The sequence below is a fragment of the Apodemus sylvaticus genome, chromosome 10 (assembly GCF_947179515.1).
Source record: "Apodemus sylvaticus chromosome 10, mApoSyl1.1, whole genome shotgun sequence".
In the NCBI taxonomy this organism is placed as follows: domain Eukaryota; kingdom Metazoa; phylum Chordata; class Mammalia; order Rodentia; family Muridae; genus Apodemus; species Apodemus sylvaticus.
The window spans coordinates 50,736,750-50,752,212 of NC_067481.1; the positions used below are offsets into that span (position 1 = coordinate 50,736,750).

The window sequence follows — 15,463 nt, forward strand, 5'->3', positions numbered from 1 at the left end:
GGTTTGCCCCAGCACTAAATGATGAGAGAAAAGCATGTGTGACCATCTGGGATGTACCACTGACACCTGTAAGATGATAAGAGCTCATCCTCAGAGCAACAGTGATAATCTGAAAATAAATCAGAAATGGTGTGAAGAAGCTACTGTGTTAGAATGAGCAATGTAAATGGAGGCTGTTGAAGGAAAGGGGAAGAGTCAGGATACATGATAACATGTATGGGAAATGAGTCTGCATCTCTATTCCAGTAAAGACAAGATGTGGTCCTGATATAGTTATATAAGCTCACAGAGAGTAATAGATGAAATTGGAGGACAGTGGGGGAGAGACTGAATAATTCATGAAGGCAGAGTAATTAATAAAAAGGAATAGATCAAAATTCACGTACATCTGACTCAAGCCCAAATTTTTCCATTATTCTCTGTCAGATTCTGGAGATGTGGGAGAATGAGGGATACTTTGAGAAACAATAAAGTAAAACATGAATTTCACTTGGGACTTTGAACTTCTGATGTCAGTTGCACATGAAATGGAAGGATGGTAATTAGTTCACAATGAAGCAGAAATATGTATTACATAGACATGCACTTATAAGGTTGAAATGTCAATCTAATACAGTAAAGTATGTTGAGTTTTCATGAATTTTATATAAATTATGATGTGAAAATTAAGAATATTTTTCAAGAGCATTCTTGAAGAATTCTTTATATGCAAAATAATATACAGAAAAAATATAAATAAATGAACAACAGTTATCTAGGATGAACAGGTAGCATTATTAGACCATTATATTAGCTGTAGAAAACCATAGATAAAACTGTCTTGGAAAAGAGGGGAGATTGAAAACTTATTTTAATAAGTGGGGAAATAATATCAGTGATTGAAATGATTATAGATATTTGAGCTTTGAGGTTATAATTACCATGAGAACTATCAGATTTGTTGTTGTAGAATATTTATCCTAGATATTTGTTTATTTTTATTTTGAGTTTCAAAGGATAATGATATTTTCTCATTAGGATACTGGAAAGGAACAATGGTAATGAACAAGCAGACTATTATTTCCCAGTTCATTTTCCTGGGTCTGCCTGTCCCTCCAGGGTATCAGCTCCCTGTTCTACACCCTGTTCCTGGCCATGTACCTCACCACCATCCTGGGGAACCTCATCATCATCATGCTCATTCTTTTGGACTCCCATCTCCACATACCCATGTACTTGTTTTTCAGCAACTTGCCCCTCACCGATGTCTGCTTTTCCTCTGTCACAATGGCTAAGCTGCTGCAGAACATGTAGAGTCAGGACACATCCATCTCTTTTGTTGGTTGTCTGACACAAATGTACTTTTTCATGGGTTTTGGAGACCTGGAGATCTTTCTTCTTGTAGTCATGGCCTATGACTGGTATGTGGTCATCTGTTTACCCCTTCAATATTCCAGAATCATGATCCTCAAGCTCTGATGCATGTGGTGCTGCTCTCCTGAGTATTTCCCATGCTCTGTTCCATATTGCATTCTCTACTCTTGGCTAGATTGTCATTTTGTGAGAACAAATGTTATCCCTCACGTTTTCTGTGACATATCTGCCCTGCTCAAGTTGGCCTGTTCTGACATTTATATTAATGAACAATGATATTTGTTGTGGGAGGGTTCATTATGGTCAACCCATTCTTACTCATTGTTGTGTCTTATATACAAATTATCTCCTCAATCCTAAGGATTTCTTCTACTGGGGCTATCCACAAGGTCTTCTCTACCTGTGGATCTCACCTGTCTATGGTCTCACTGTTCTATGGTACAGTTATTGGTCTTTATTTATGTCCTTCAGCTAGTATCTCTACTGTTAAGGAGATTGTCATGTCCCTGATGTACACAATAGTGACTCCCATGCTCAATCTCTTCATCTACAGCCTGAAAGAGGCCCTGATCAGAGTCCTTCGAATAGAGGTTGGAGTTTAAAGGCATTCCTTAGAATAACAAACAGCAAGGAAGCCTAGACCTTCTCCTCCATAAAAGACACCATAAAGTATTTAGGAGGACCAGGTCAATAGTTCCCCCACCCATGTTAATGGCCTCTTTCCTTTGACGCATGACTGTCCACTTGGTTGTGACCTTCTCATCTTAAAACTAATAAGAAGGGAGGAGATGTAGAAAGCCTGAATGGGGTGCCATGCCACCTGGCAGGAACTTGACATTGACTAAGGTAAAGTTTCTTTCCCAGCGTTAGAGTGGGAACTCCTGTGTTAGCCATAATCCCCTCCACCTAGGGTGGAGCACTCAGACCAAGGTGAAGTCCATTGTTCTTCAAGGACCTACAGTTTCCTAAGATATATGGGCCACCTGCTGAGCAGTTGATCCGGTTCTTTGGAGAAGTTCCCAGCCTTTGGGGGAACAGTTCACCGCCCTCCAATATATTTGAAGTCCTCCATTAAACCTTGAGACTTTGAACAGCAGCTGTTGTCTTGATCTCATTCTCTTTTCACCGCCTTTTCATACATTTTCAACTTCCCTTCCAGGTAATTCATTCGATGTAACTGTGGGCAGTAACACAAAGATACTGTATATAGGGATTATGTTAAAAAAAAACATTTATTCCAAGGGAATCTCCATATTTAATCATCTTACTGTCATTAGATTATAATAGGTTATACTGACATTTATTTTTGTACATGGGAATATTATGTGGTAGCCTTAAATTCTCCAATAGTCTAAGCTTGGTTCTGTCTTTCAGTTATGCATAAAACCTAACACCTTCAAAAATAGTCAATATCATTCAGCACCCAAGGACTGTTAACTGCTTTTTGTATAATTCCTTACACAAATTCTATGCTTTTGTTATGAAATGTTCCTCCAAATTCACATATTGAAGGCATAGTTACAAATGCAATGTTCAGAGTGCTTGGCAGACATGATGGGAATCTTCAAAACCCTGACCCTGATGGCCTTATACAGTTACTGAAAAAACTAGAGTGTATGGCTTTAGGCACAAATTTTTTTTCAATCCACTTTTAATAAGGGTTAAATCTCTCCTCTAGCCTACCACCCAGCAGAGGTGGTAAAAAAGTTATTAAGATATGGGAATGGGGAGTGAACCTGTTCATCAATAGTTCTTTGTAAGTGAGCCCAATCTTCTTTGGCAAGAGTCTGGTCTCATATCAAACACCAAATATGACTCAGTACCTGCAGACCAGTTCTTTAGTCAGAGAGAGACACCACATGAGAAACAGCAGCTACAGTCCAGTCATTTCAGGAGGCAGACACTAGGCAGTAGTGCAGTCCTGAAGAAACTGCAAAACTGAGTTGAGGCCATGGAAGCAGCGGGATTCCATAGAAAACTCATGAGAGGTTATTGAGTGAGTTTTACTCAATGGCAGCATTACCACAAGTTGAGCTTAACAAAGATATGTAAGGCAAACCAATACATGTGTGTTTTTAACAACGAGTAGTGAGTCATTGCAAACCAAAGCAATGTTCAGTGTTTGTCTCCCACTGACTGTGGGGTCATATTTATGCTCCTTTCTCATGGGTAAATTCATGTGTTTGATATAGCAAAACATCCTTGCACCTGTGTCTGCTTCACGAAAATATTCTTTCATGTGTCTATTTTAGCAAGACATCCTTTCACCTGTGTACTCCAGAAAAACATCACTTGACATAATTTTCCAAAGAAACTAGAAGTTTCCACATCATAGGGTTTATTTCATGGAAGTAAATCACAAGTATACTTTTCAACAGTATTTTTAACAAACTCTATCTTCTCTCTCCTTCTGCTTCCTGTTGCCATCAGGTGAACAGGTTTTGTTTCTACCATATCTTCTATTAATGTATCACCTCAATATGAGATTTGGAACCTTTAAGAAAAGGTCTTCCAGGATTCCAGGAGCAACCAACTTCTCCAAGGAGGCCTACGGGAGCAGAACAACCATCTTGGAGCACTTCCCTACTAATTACCTGCCTGTAGGGATCACCTGGGGCACAATGAACAGAGATGAACTTCACAGTGTTCCCCAGCCATCATCATATGGTCCATGGCTCTCCCAGCCTTCTTCAGGAGCTTTTTGGGTCGCCAGGTGAGTCCAGATTAGAGCTCTACCTAGTTCAAGTGCCCAATAAATATCTTCAACAAAATAAAAAAAATCCCTAACCTAAAAATATACCTTTGCAAAACACCAAATAGACTGTACAAGAAATAAAAAAAACTCCCACAACATAATATTCAAAACACTAAATGTACAGAACAAAGAATATTAAAAGCTGTAATGAAAAAAGACCAAGTAACATATAAAAGCAGACCAATCATAATGACTCCTGAGTTCTCAACAAAGATCTAAAATCAAGAAGGGACTGGACAGACATTGTCTAGAACCTAAGAGACCTTAGATGTCAGCTAACATTTCAATCACCATAGATGGAGGAAACAAGATATTCAATAACAAAATCAAATTTAAATGGTATCTTTCCAGTAATACAGCCCTAGAGAAAATACTAGAAGGAAAACTACATACCTGTAAGGCTAGCCACATCCAAGAAAACAAAGAAATAAATAATTACATTCCATCAAAACCAAAAGAAGAGAAACACACACACAACCACAGAAATCAAAACAATAGGAGTTAGCAGTTATTGGAAATTAATATCAATCAACATCAATGATCTCAAATCCTGAATAAAAAGACACAGGCTGACAGAGTAAATATATAAACTGAATCCTTCATTCTGCTGCATACAGGAAACCTACCTCAGCAACAAAGACAGGCATTATCTTAAAGAGCTGAAAAAAATGTTTTCCAAGAAAGCCAATGAAGAAACAAGCTGAAATTCTAATATCTAATAAAATAACTTCTAAACCAGGTATAATAAAAAAAGAGATAGGAAAGAATGCTTCATACTCATCAAAGAAAAAAACCACCAAGATGACATTTCAATTCTGAACACCTATGCCCCAAAGGCAATGACACCCCAAATGGATAAAAGAAACATTACTAAAGCTTAAATCACACATCAAACCCACACTCTCACCAATGGACAAGTTATTGGGGCAGAAAATAAACAGAGAAATAACAAAATTAACAGAGGTTTTGGATCAAATGGAGATAACAGATATTTATAGAATATTTCACCCAAACTCACAAGAATATACCTTGTTCTCAGGACCTTATCAAACCTTCCCAAGAATTGTACATGTACTCAGTCACAAAACAAGTCTCAATAGATACAAGAAGATTATGTATCTTGCATCTTATCAGATCACGGTAGATTAAGCTGTACTTCAACAACAACAACAACAAAAATAACAGAAAGCCTACAAACCCATGAAAACTCAAAAACTCTCTTCTCAGTGACCACTGGGTAAAAGAAAAAAGAAAAAGATGAAAGAAAATAAGGACTTTCTAGAATTCAATGAAAAAGAAGGCACAACATATCCAAACATAAGGGACACAATGGAAGCAGTGCTAAGAGGAAAATTAATGGCATAACGTGCCTTAATTAAGAAATTGGAGCCAGGTGGTGGTGGCACACACCTTTAATCCCAGTACTTGGGAGGCAGAGGCAGGTGGATTTCTAAGTTCAAGGCCAGCCTGGTCTACAAAGTGAGTTCCAGAACAGCCAGCGCTACACAGGAAAACCCTGTCTAAAAAAGAAGAAGAAGGAGGAGGAGGAGGAGGAGGAGGAGGAGGAGGAGGAGGAGGAGGAGGAGGAGGAAGTGAAGAAGAAGAAGAAGAAGAAGAAGAAGAAGAAGAAGAAGAAGAAGAAGAAGAAGAAGAAGAAGAAGAAGAAGAAGAAGAAATAAAGAAATTGGAGAGATCCTCATATTTGTAACTTAACAGACCACCTGAAACTCTAGAACAAAAAAAGCAAACACACTCTAGAGGAGTAGACAGCAGGAAATAATCAAATTCAGGGAAGAAATCAATAAATTAGAAAAAAAAGTACAAAACAAAATATCAACAAAATCACGAGCTGGCTCTTTGAGAAAATAAAAATGATAGACCAACCCTTACCCAAACTAACTAAAAAGCAGAGAGACAATATCCAAATAAACAAAATCAGAAATGTAAAGTGGTATATAAGGATAGCCATTGAAGAAATCTAAAGAATCATTAGGTCTTACTTTAAAATAGTGTCCTCCAGAAAATTGGAAAATCTAAATTAAATGGATGGTGTTTTAGACAGATTCAAGTTACCAATGTTAAACAAAAATAAGGTAAACTATTTAAGTCATTCTATACCCCTTAAGGGAATAGAAGCACTCATTAAAATCTTCCAAACAACAACAACCAAAAAAAAAAAAAAAAAACCTAGAGAAAATGGTTTTAGCTCAGTATTCTTCCAGACTTTTAAAGAAGAGCCAATACCAATACTCTTCAAACTATTCCATTAAATAGGAACGGAAGAAACATAGCCAAATTCATCCTATGAGGCCACAGTCACCCTGATACATAAACCACTTTAAGACTCAACAAAAACAGATAATTTTATATCAGTTTCCCTTATGAATATTGATTGATACAAAAATACTCAAAATACTTTCAAACCAAATTGAAGAATGCATCAAAAACAACCATCATCACACATAATCAAGTAGAATTAACCCCAGGAATGTAGGGGGGATCTAATATATGAAAATCCAGCAATGTAATCCAGCATATATACAAACTGAATGAAAAATATATGAACATCTCATTAGACGCTGAAAAGAACTATAACAAAATCCCAACACCTCTTCATGTTAAATTTCTTGAAGAGATCAGGAATAGAAGTTGCATACTTACAAAATAAAGGAAATAGACCATAAGCCAATAACCAATATCAAACTACATGGAGAAAAAGGTAAAGCAATATCACTAAAATCAGGAACAAGAAGAGGCTGATCATTCTCTTCATATCTCAACATAATAGTTGAAGTCTAGCTAGAGCAATAAGCCACCTAAAGATCAAAGGGATAAAATTTGGAAAGAAAGTCAAAATATTACTACTCATAGATGTTATGATAGCATAAGTAATTAAACCAAAAAAAAAAAAAAAAACCAACAGAGAAACCCTACAGCTGAACACACCTACAGCAAAGTGGCTGGATACAAACTTACCTCAAATAAATGAGTAGCCCTTCTTTATACAAATGAAAAAAAAAAAGTCTGAGGAAGAAATTAAGGAAACAACAACTTTACAATCGCCATACATAATATAAAATACCTAGTTGTAACTTTAAACAAGCAAGTGAAAGATCTGAATGACAAGAATTTCAAGTCCATGAAAAATAAACTGAAGAAGATATCAGAAGATGGCAAGATCTGCCATGCTCCTGAACAGGTGCGAATAAGATAGTAAAAATGGCCATCTTACCAAAAGCAATCTACAGATTCAATGCAATCCCCATCAAATATTTACCATAATTTTATAGATCGCGAAGGAGAAATTCTCAAGATATGGAAATAAAGCAAGATAACCAAAGCAATCCTGAACAATAAAAGAACATCTGTAGGAATCACCATCTGTGACCTCAAGCTGATCACAGAGAAATAGTGATAAAAACTTCATGGCAGGGGTACTTAAGAGACATGTAGGAGAAGAACGGAGGAGTGGCCCCTGGTTTTGGAATGACTCAGTGTAGCAGTATAGGGCAAAATCAGAACAGGGAAGTGGGAAGGGGTGGGTGGGAGAACAGGGGGAGGGAAGAGGACTAATGTGACTTTCGGGGAGTGGGGGGCCAGAAAAGGGGAAATCATTTGAAATGTAAATAAAAAATATGTCGAATAAAAAAAAGAGAGAGACATGTAGGAATCAAATCAAAGACACAGAAAAAAAACACACACCTATAAACACTTGATTTTTTTATAAAGACTAAAAACCTCACATTGGAAAAAAGAAAGCATCTTCAACAAATGGTGCTAGTCTAAATGAATGTCTGCAAATAGAATAATGGAAATAGATCCACGTTTATCACCCTGCACAACACTGAAGTTCAAGTGGATGAAGGACCTCAACATACCACCAGATATTGTAAATCTTATTGGAAAGAAAGTGGGAAATAGCCTTGAACACATTTGTAGAGGAGACATTTTCCTGAACAAAACACCAATGGCTCAGGCTCTAATACCAACAATTGATAAATGGGAACTCAAGAAACTTAAAATCTTTATAGATAGATAGATAGATAGATAGATAGATAGATAGATAGATAGATAGATAGATAGATAGATAGATTTATATAGATTTATATATATGGTTTCTCTGTGTATTCCTGGCTGTCCTGGAACTCACTCTGTAGACCAGGCTGGCCTCGAACTCAGAAATCTACCTGCCTCTGCCTCCCAAGTGCTGGTATTAAAGGTGTGTGCCACCACTGCCTGGTGAAATTTAAAATCTATTCAGCAATTAAAAGAAAGACATCATGAATTTTGCAGCAAAATGCATTATCTTGAGATTATCTTCCTGAGTGATGTAACCTAGTCCCCAAAAGACATGCATCGCATGTACTCACTTATAAGTGGATATTAGCCATAAAATACAAGATATCCATGTTTCACTCCACAGACCCAAAAAGGGTAAACAAGAGTATAGGTACAAGCTAATATCCTTGAATCTCACTTAGAAGGGGGAATAAAAAATTCCTAAGAGGCAAATGGAGGGAGGGAACTGGATGGGAAAGGGAATGGGGGAAAGAATAGAGGGTTCAGGATCAGATGTGGGGAGGGACAGGAGGGATGGCCAGATTGTCATGAGAATGAATGGAAATCTGAAACTGATGGTGGTGAGGAGGTAGGCAGATTTTCTAGGAAGAGAAAGACCTGGTATAAGGGAGATGTCCAAGGTTCAGTAAGGGTGTAAGCATTGTGGATATGAAATCTTAAGTGGTCACCTCCTGAAGTCAGACAGGAACCCTAATGGAGGAATAGGAACAACAACCCTCCACAAAACTTTCGAGACAAAATTTATCCTGTCTACAAGAAATACAGGGATAAGGGATGGAGCAAAGACTGAAAGAATGGGCAACTAAAAATTGGTCAAAATTGAAACCCATCCTATGGCCAAGCACCAATTCCTGACAGTATTAGTGATATTCTGTTATTCTATCCCAAAATGTCTTGCTTGTCTGTGGGATATGCTCTTTCAGCTATGTTTCTTTGTGTGGCCTCAGTTGTAGAGATACACATAGCTTCACAGGGACTTGATGTACCAGCATGGGGGGATGCACACGGGGCTCCCACCTGCTCAGAGGAGAAGGAGATGGGTGATGAGGGGAGGATTGTTTGGGGCCTGATTTGGAGGGGTGACTGGAAGGGGTGTAGTGAGTAGGATGTAAGGTGAATAAGTAAAACTTAAAATAATAAAGAAAAATAAACAAAATAAAAAGAAAACAAGAAAACACAGCCTTCATAGTGTAAGAAAATCTTTGGCGGGTGCACACCTGACAGGAGATTAACATCCAGAATACACAAACAACTCAAGAATATAAATAATGTGAAAACAATAAACCAAATAAAAGTGGATAAAAGACTACATGCATGAAGAGTTTACAAAAAGAAGATAAGCGATGATCAATACACAGTTTTTCAAGTATTTGACATCCCTCACCTCCAGGGTAATCAAAATGAAAATTAACTTGAAATTCCATTTTATTCAATTAAGAATTAATGGCATGGAATTCTCTGCAGAATCATTGGTTCTAAAATACATTGTAGACTGCTTGAATGACACTGAAAATACTAAGTTGTATATTTGCACTAGATCTTCGTGCAGGCAGTCTGCCAGGTTCAGTCAGCATGCTGGCCTTGGAAGCTTCCCAGTGTGTGTGGTTTTCAATGATCTCATGCTGCTTTAAAACTACTGTAGGACTGGCTAAAGAGCTGACTCAGCCAATTAAAGATTAGCCTCACATCCAAAAATATAAAAACAACTGATATTTATGTAATTTTTTGTTGTGTGTCAGACACTTTAAGTCATATATAGTCGGAAAAATTCCTGATAATTTGGGATGGTATACAGTCACCTTTCTTCCCTTTCTATGCTAACAAGTAGAAGACATTTGCATTATCCAAATATGGAATGACCATGCATCTTAAACAATTTCTTGGATTTCTCATTGGTGCTATTTTTAATTAGTTTTACTTATTGTTGTCTTTAAATTCTACTTTCTCTTAAGTATAGGAAATAATGGTCAGTGGCCATAATTGGTATCCACTAGAGATCCTTGTAGAAAATTGGTCCAAGAAAGGTCCTAAGTAATTACTATTTCTTACTTAATGAGTTACACAAGATCTGGACTCCTCTGGGATCCTGGGCACTTGAGGCCCAGGGATGGCAGGGGATGTGTAAGGTGATGAGTACAGAGGCTGCTCATCCTCTATCTGCAAATAAAATGAAGGTGAGCAGGATCATCAACCAGAAACTAGGACTCAGGCTCAGGAAAGCTAGATTTAGTCAGGAAAATTAGCAGGTGTGTTTCTGTGAATCCACATGAACTTCCAGTGTGTGCAGGACAGTTTTTCTGGTAAGAAAACATTATTTTCCCTGTCTTTTGAGACTTCATCAAACTACAAGTATTTGTTTCATGGTCCTCATGTAACCTCTTTCATATTTATGGGTTCAGTGTATTTATTGATTATAATTTTTTCTTTCAGTATCATACCATTTCATCAGAAGAGCAGCCCTGTAAGATGTAGTTCACTATTATTGTGCTGAAGGTTAGTTAACTATGCTTTATCCTGTGGGATCTTAGCAAACACTAAGCAATGTCCTCTCCATGATGATGATTAATTTTATCTTCACAAGTTCACAAGCCTACTCAACAAAACTAAGTGATTATACAGAAAACAAGAAAATCCACAGATGTAGCAAATGTTAGAAACATATCTCTTGTGATTTCCCTGTGCTGTTTCATTTGAAAACAATGGTTTTAACATCTAAAGAAGGTATGAAGTCCATTGGCCCATCATTGGTCACAGTTGATGGTGATTTCTCTGGATTCAGATCTGTGTACACATGCATATATAACACAAAGGCATTGTTCATTTACTGGAGAAGCAGAAACTGAGCTTGGTGACACATTCCTGTTATACCAGTGCTCAGGAAAGAGATTCTGGATTATTGTTTTATGCCAGTCTGGGATACACAAGGAGAACATTTTTTAAATGGGCCATGACGTTTTTTGTTATATGGTTTTTTCCTCTGTAATGTTTATACACAATGTCTTAAGTGTGCAAGTTCTGAATATAGCTGGAATAAACATTGTCAGTCTATGAAGATGCAAGTTCTCAGACTGGGTTGTAACATTTCAGAAATCTTAGTGAGATCTATTGATGTTTCTCCTGTATTGTTAGCTTTGAGTGTATCATGGATTCAAATTATCCAGTGCTGTCAAGAATCAGTATAGTGTGTGTGTGTGTGCGCGTGTGCGTGTGTGTGTGTGCGTGCGTGCGTGCGTGTGTGTGTGTGTGTGTGTGTTTGTGTTCCCATGCATGTGACTTCTAATGCAGACTGAAGTTAAAGATTGATATAGCTAAATATTTGAAGAACTGTCTATAACATTGGTATCCCTGAGAAGAGTGGAGGTTAGAGAATTACATCTAAGGCACAAGATGCAAAAGTTCTCTGTAAAGAGCTGTATTTTTCCACTTAAATTCTTCAAAGGCCTTGTCACACTGTAAAAGTTTTTGTTTCATGGCATTCATATGACCTCTTTAATATTAAATTTGAAATGCATCATAGATTCAAATTATCCAATGTCATCAAGAATCACAGTGTATGTCTGTGTGTCTATGTATGTGTGTGTGTGTGTGTCTGTGTGTCTGTGCCTGTGTGTGTGTGTGTGTTCCCATGCATGTGACTTCTAATGCAGACTGAAGTTAAAGATTGATATAGCTAAATATTTGAAGAACTGTCTATAACATTGGTATCCCTGAGAAGAGTGGAGGTTAGAGAATTACATCTAAGGCACAAGATGCAAAAGTTTTCTGTAAAGAGCTATATTTTTCCACTTAAAATCTTCAAAGGCTTTGTCACACTGTAAAAGTTTTTGCTTCATGGCACTCATATGACCTCTTTAATATTAAATTTGAAATGCACCATAGATTCAAATTATCCAATGTCATCAAGAATCACAGTGTGTGTCTGTGTGTCTATGTGTGTGTGTGTGTCTGTGTGTCTGTGTGTGTCTGTACCTCTGTGTGTGTGTCTCTGTGTGTATGTGTCTGACTGTTCCCTTGCATGTGACTTAGGACACAGACTATTGTTAGAAACTGATAGGACAATATTTGAAGAACTGTCTAGAAAATTGGGATCCCTGAGAAGAGTGGAGGTTAAAGACTTGAATCTAAGGCAGAAGATGCAAATTTTTTTTCTGTAGAGAACTTTACTTTTCCATCTAAGTCCTTCACCTGACTGTATGAAGCTCATCATGTGATAGTGTTGCTTATTTACTCGTTTCACACATTTTAATGACATTTAGAGAATATCTGCATATCAAATAGAATTATTTAAAAATTATCTTTGGATTTAACCAACTTGATGCATAAATTAATCATCATATATAGAATAAATGTCTGAGGAATAACTCAAGTGAAGATTCAAAGTAATTTTGTTGCTTCTTTTTATAATTTACAAATATATCATATTTGTGTTCCACATCAACATGAATTATGATTTAAGTATTAAAGCCTATGGATATGATTGGTAGTCATTAATAGTTCTGAGAGGTGAAACATGATTAACCCTAACAATGAAAACATATGTTAGATCTCTCACACTCATTATGGCATGTAAAATGTAGTGTTAATGATTCAAGTATTTATATTTAAGTGCCAATCTTTCTGCCATTAATGTTGAACAAATCTGAATAAGTTTGAGCTGCAGGTAACAAATATTCACTGGCCAAATTAATGCAACATTATAGATATTGACCCTGGTTGTAGATTTTGAGTGATTGTAAACAACAAAATGGAATGAAGACATATGTGGCCTTTCCTGCATATACTTTACAACTGATAGGAAGATATTTTAAAGCCATAATCAAAGTATTAAGTACATGGAATTTAAGTATAGGACACTCTGAAGCATAGATGAGGTTCTCACATAGTAGAGGAGGACAGGGTAAATTTATCTGTGTATGTGATGAGCAATAAAAGTTACACAGGACTAAGGATGAACTAAATGAAATAAAAAGGGAGGGGAAGAAGAGATAGGAAAGCAAACTAACAACTCTAAAATGTGGGTTGTGATGAGATTGATACAGCATTGAATGATGAGAGGAAAGCATGTGGGACCATATGGGATGTACCTCTGACACCTGTGAGATAATGAAAGAGTATTTGTGTCCCTAATAGGAGCTTTGTCCTTATCCTCATAGGAACAGTGGTAATCTGAAGAATAAATCTAAAAAGATGTAATGAATTCTTCTGCTCAAATGCCACAGAGTAAATGAAGTATGTTGAAGAAGAAGAGAATGGTCAGAAGACAGGAGAACATGTACGTGAACTGAGTTGGCTTCTGTATTCTGGTAAAAAAAAAAAAAAAAAAAAAAGATGTGGCCCTGATAATATGTCACAGAAAATAATGGATGAACTAGAAAGAAAATGTGGAAGAGACAGTGTAGAATGTTCAACAGCAGTTTGAGTTAAAAAAAATGAATGGATCTAAAATCACAGATTTCTGATGAAAATCTTAATGGTTTTGTTGTTCTGTGGGTGACTGGAGTGGAGGAAGAACAAGGAATGCTTTGGGAAATAATAAAATGACAGGCTGAATTTTACTTGGGACTTTCTAGCCTGACACCTTTCATATTTGCAATGGAAGGAAGATTGATTAACAGTGAAGCATAAATATATATGTTACTGGGACATACAGGTCTGATTTGGAAATTATAACACATTGGAGTACATGAGAGTTTTGTAGATTTATATTAAATTGTGTTGACAAAATTTATCCAAATTCATCAAGAGTGTCAAAGTATAAAATCTCACAGAGCAAATTGCAAACAACAGTTGAGAAGGAAGCATGAGACAAAAGAATTAGTCTTTTTTTTTTCTCTCAGTAGAAGTGCTTAGTGGTATTTAGAAAAGGATTAGAATCACTAATCTGTTAAAGAATAGTTAAGAGTAATCATTAATAATTTTAATAAGTACAGATATTTGGGGTTTTAAAAATTTCTAGGAAGGTGGTCAGATCTATTTTAGTAGAATGTCTACCCAAAATATATTTTGGTTTATTTTTTTATTTTAATGGATCTGATATTTTCTAATTAGGATGCTGGAGACAAAGAATGATAATGAACAACAGAACTACCATATCACAATTCATCCTCCTGGGCCTACCCATCCCCCCAGAGCACCAGTACCTGTTTTACACCCTGTTTCTGGCCATGTACCTAACCACCATCCTGGGGAACCTCATCATCATCATCCTCATTCAACTGGACTCCCATCTCCACACGCCCATGTACTTCTTTCTCAGCAACTTGTCCTTTTCTGACATCTGCTATTCCTCTGTAACAATGCCCAAGTTGCTCCAGAACATGCAGAGTGAGGACACATCCATCTCCTATGCAGGTTGTCTGACACAAATGTACTTTTCCAATCTTCTTGGAAATCTAGAAATCTTCTTCCTTGTGATCATGGCCTATGACCGCTATGTGGCCATCTGCCTTCCACTTCAGTATACCAGCATCATGAGCCCCAAGCTCTGTGTATGGCTGGTGCTACTGTCCTGGGTGTTTACCATGCTGAATTCTTTGTTGCACACTCTACTCTTGGATAGATTGTCATTTTGTGAGGACAATGTGATCCGCCATTTTTTCTGTGAAACATCTGCCCTGCTCAAGTTGGCCTGTTCTGATATTTATATAAATGAACTTGTAATATTTTTCTTGGGAGGGCCCATTATGGTCATCCCATTCTTACTCATTGTTGTGTCCTATGTACATATTGTCTTCTCCATTATAAAGGTTTCATCTACTCAGGCCATCCACAAGATCTTCTCCACTTGTGGCTCCCACTTGTCTGTAGTCTCACTGTTCTTTGGCACAATTATTGGTCTCTATTTATGCCCATCATCTAATAACTTTACAGTAAATAATGCTTCGATGGCCATGATGTATGCAGTGGTGACTCCCATGATGAACCCTTTCATCTACAGCCTGAGAAACAGAGATATAAAGGAGGCTTTTGTAAGAGTATTTATCAAGAAAAAAATATCTTTATAATGGCAACACTGGCATTTTACCTTAAATTTTAGTGAATATATTGATATTAATATTACTAAATGTATCCTTCAAATGGGACCTAAATACAAGAAAATACTACTTAATAATCTCATTTGCAAAAGAAAGTTTTGCAAAGTAGTTCAGTAAGGGGAAGGGACCTTCATGGCTTAGTAATGCCATTCTAAGCCTTGAATATGTGGTTCTAGAAAATTAGAAGGTAACAACTAACATTTATCAGATTCCATTCCTTACATTCTTTTTAAAGTTACAT

General features: G+C 36.8%; 1 protein-coding gene and 1 pseudogene across 1 annotated transcript; both read left to right on the forward strand.

The window, feature by feature from the left end:
• Positions 1-1,335: 1,335 nt before the first annotated feature.
• On the forward strand, positions 1,336-1,955 carry LOC127694389 (olfactory receptor 1468-like; annotated as a pseudogene).
• A 12,298-nt stretch (positions 1,956-14,253) lies between these two features.
• On the forward strand, positions 14,254-15,192 carry LOC127695045 (olfactory receptor 1468-like). The gene has a single exon (XM_052196913.1). The coding sequence runs from the start codon at positions 14,254-14,256 to the stop codon at positions 15,190-15,192; it is 939 nt and encodes a 312-aa protein (XP_052052873.1).
• The last annotated feature ends 271 nt before the right edge of the window (positions 15,193-15,463 follow it).

Excerpts from the sequence above, each read along its gene's own strand:
- LOC127695045 (XM_052196913.1), top strand. The coding sequence starts at position 14,254 with ATGATAATGAACAACAGAACTACCATATCACAATTCATCCTCCTGGGC.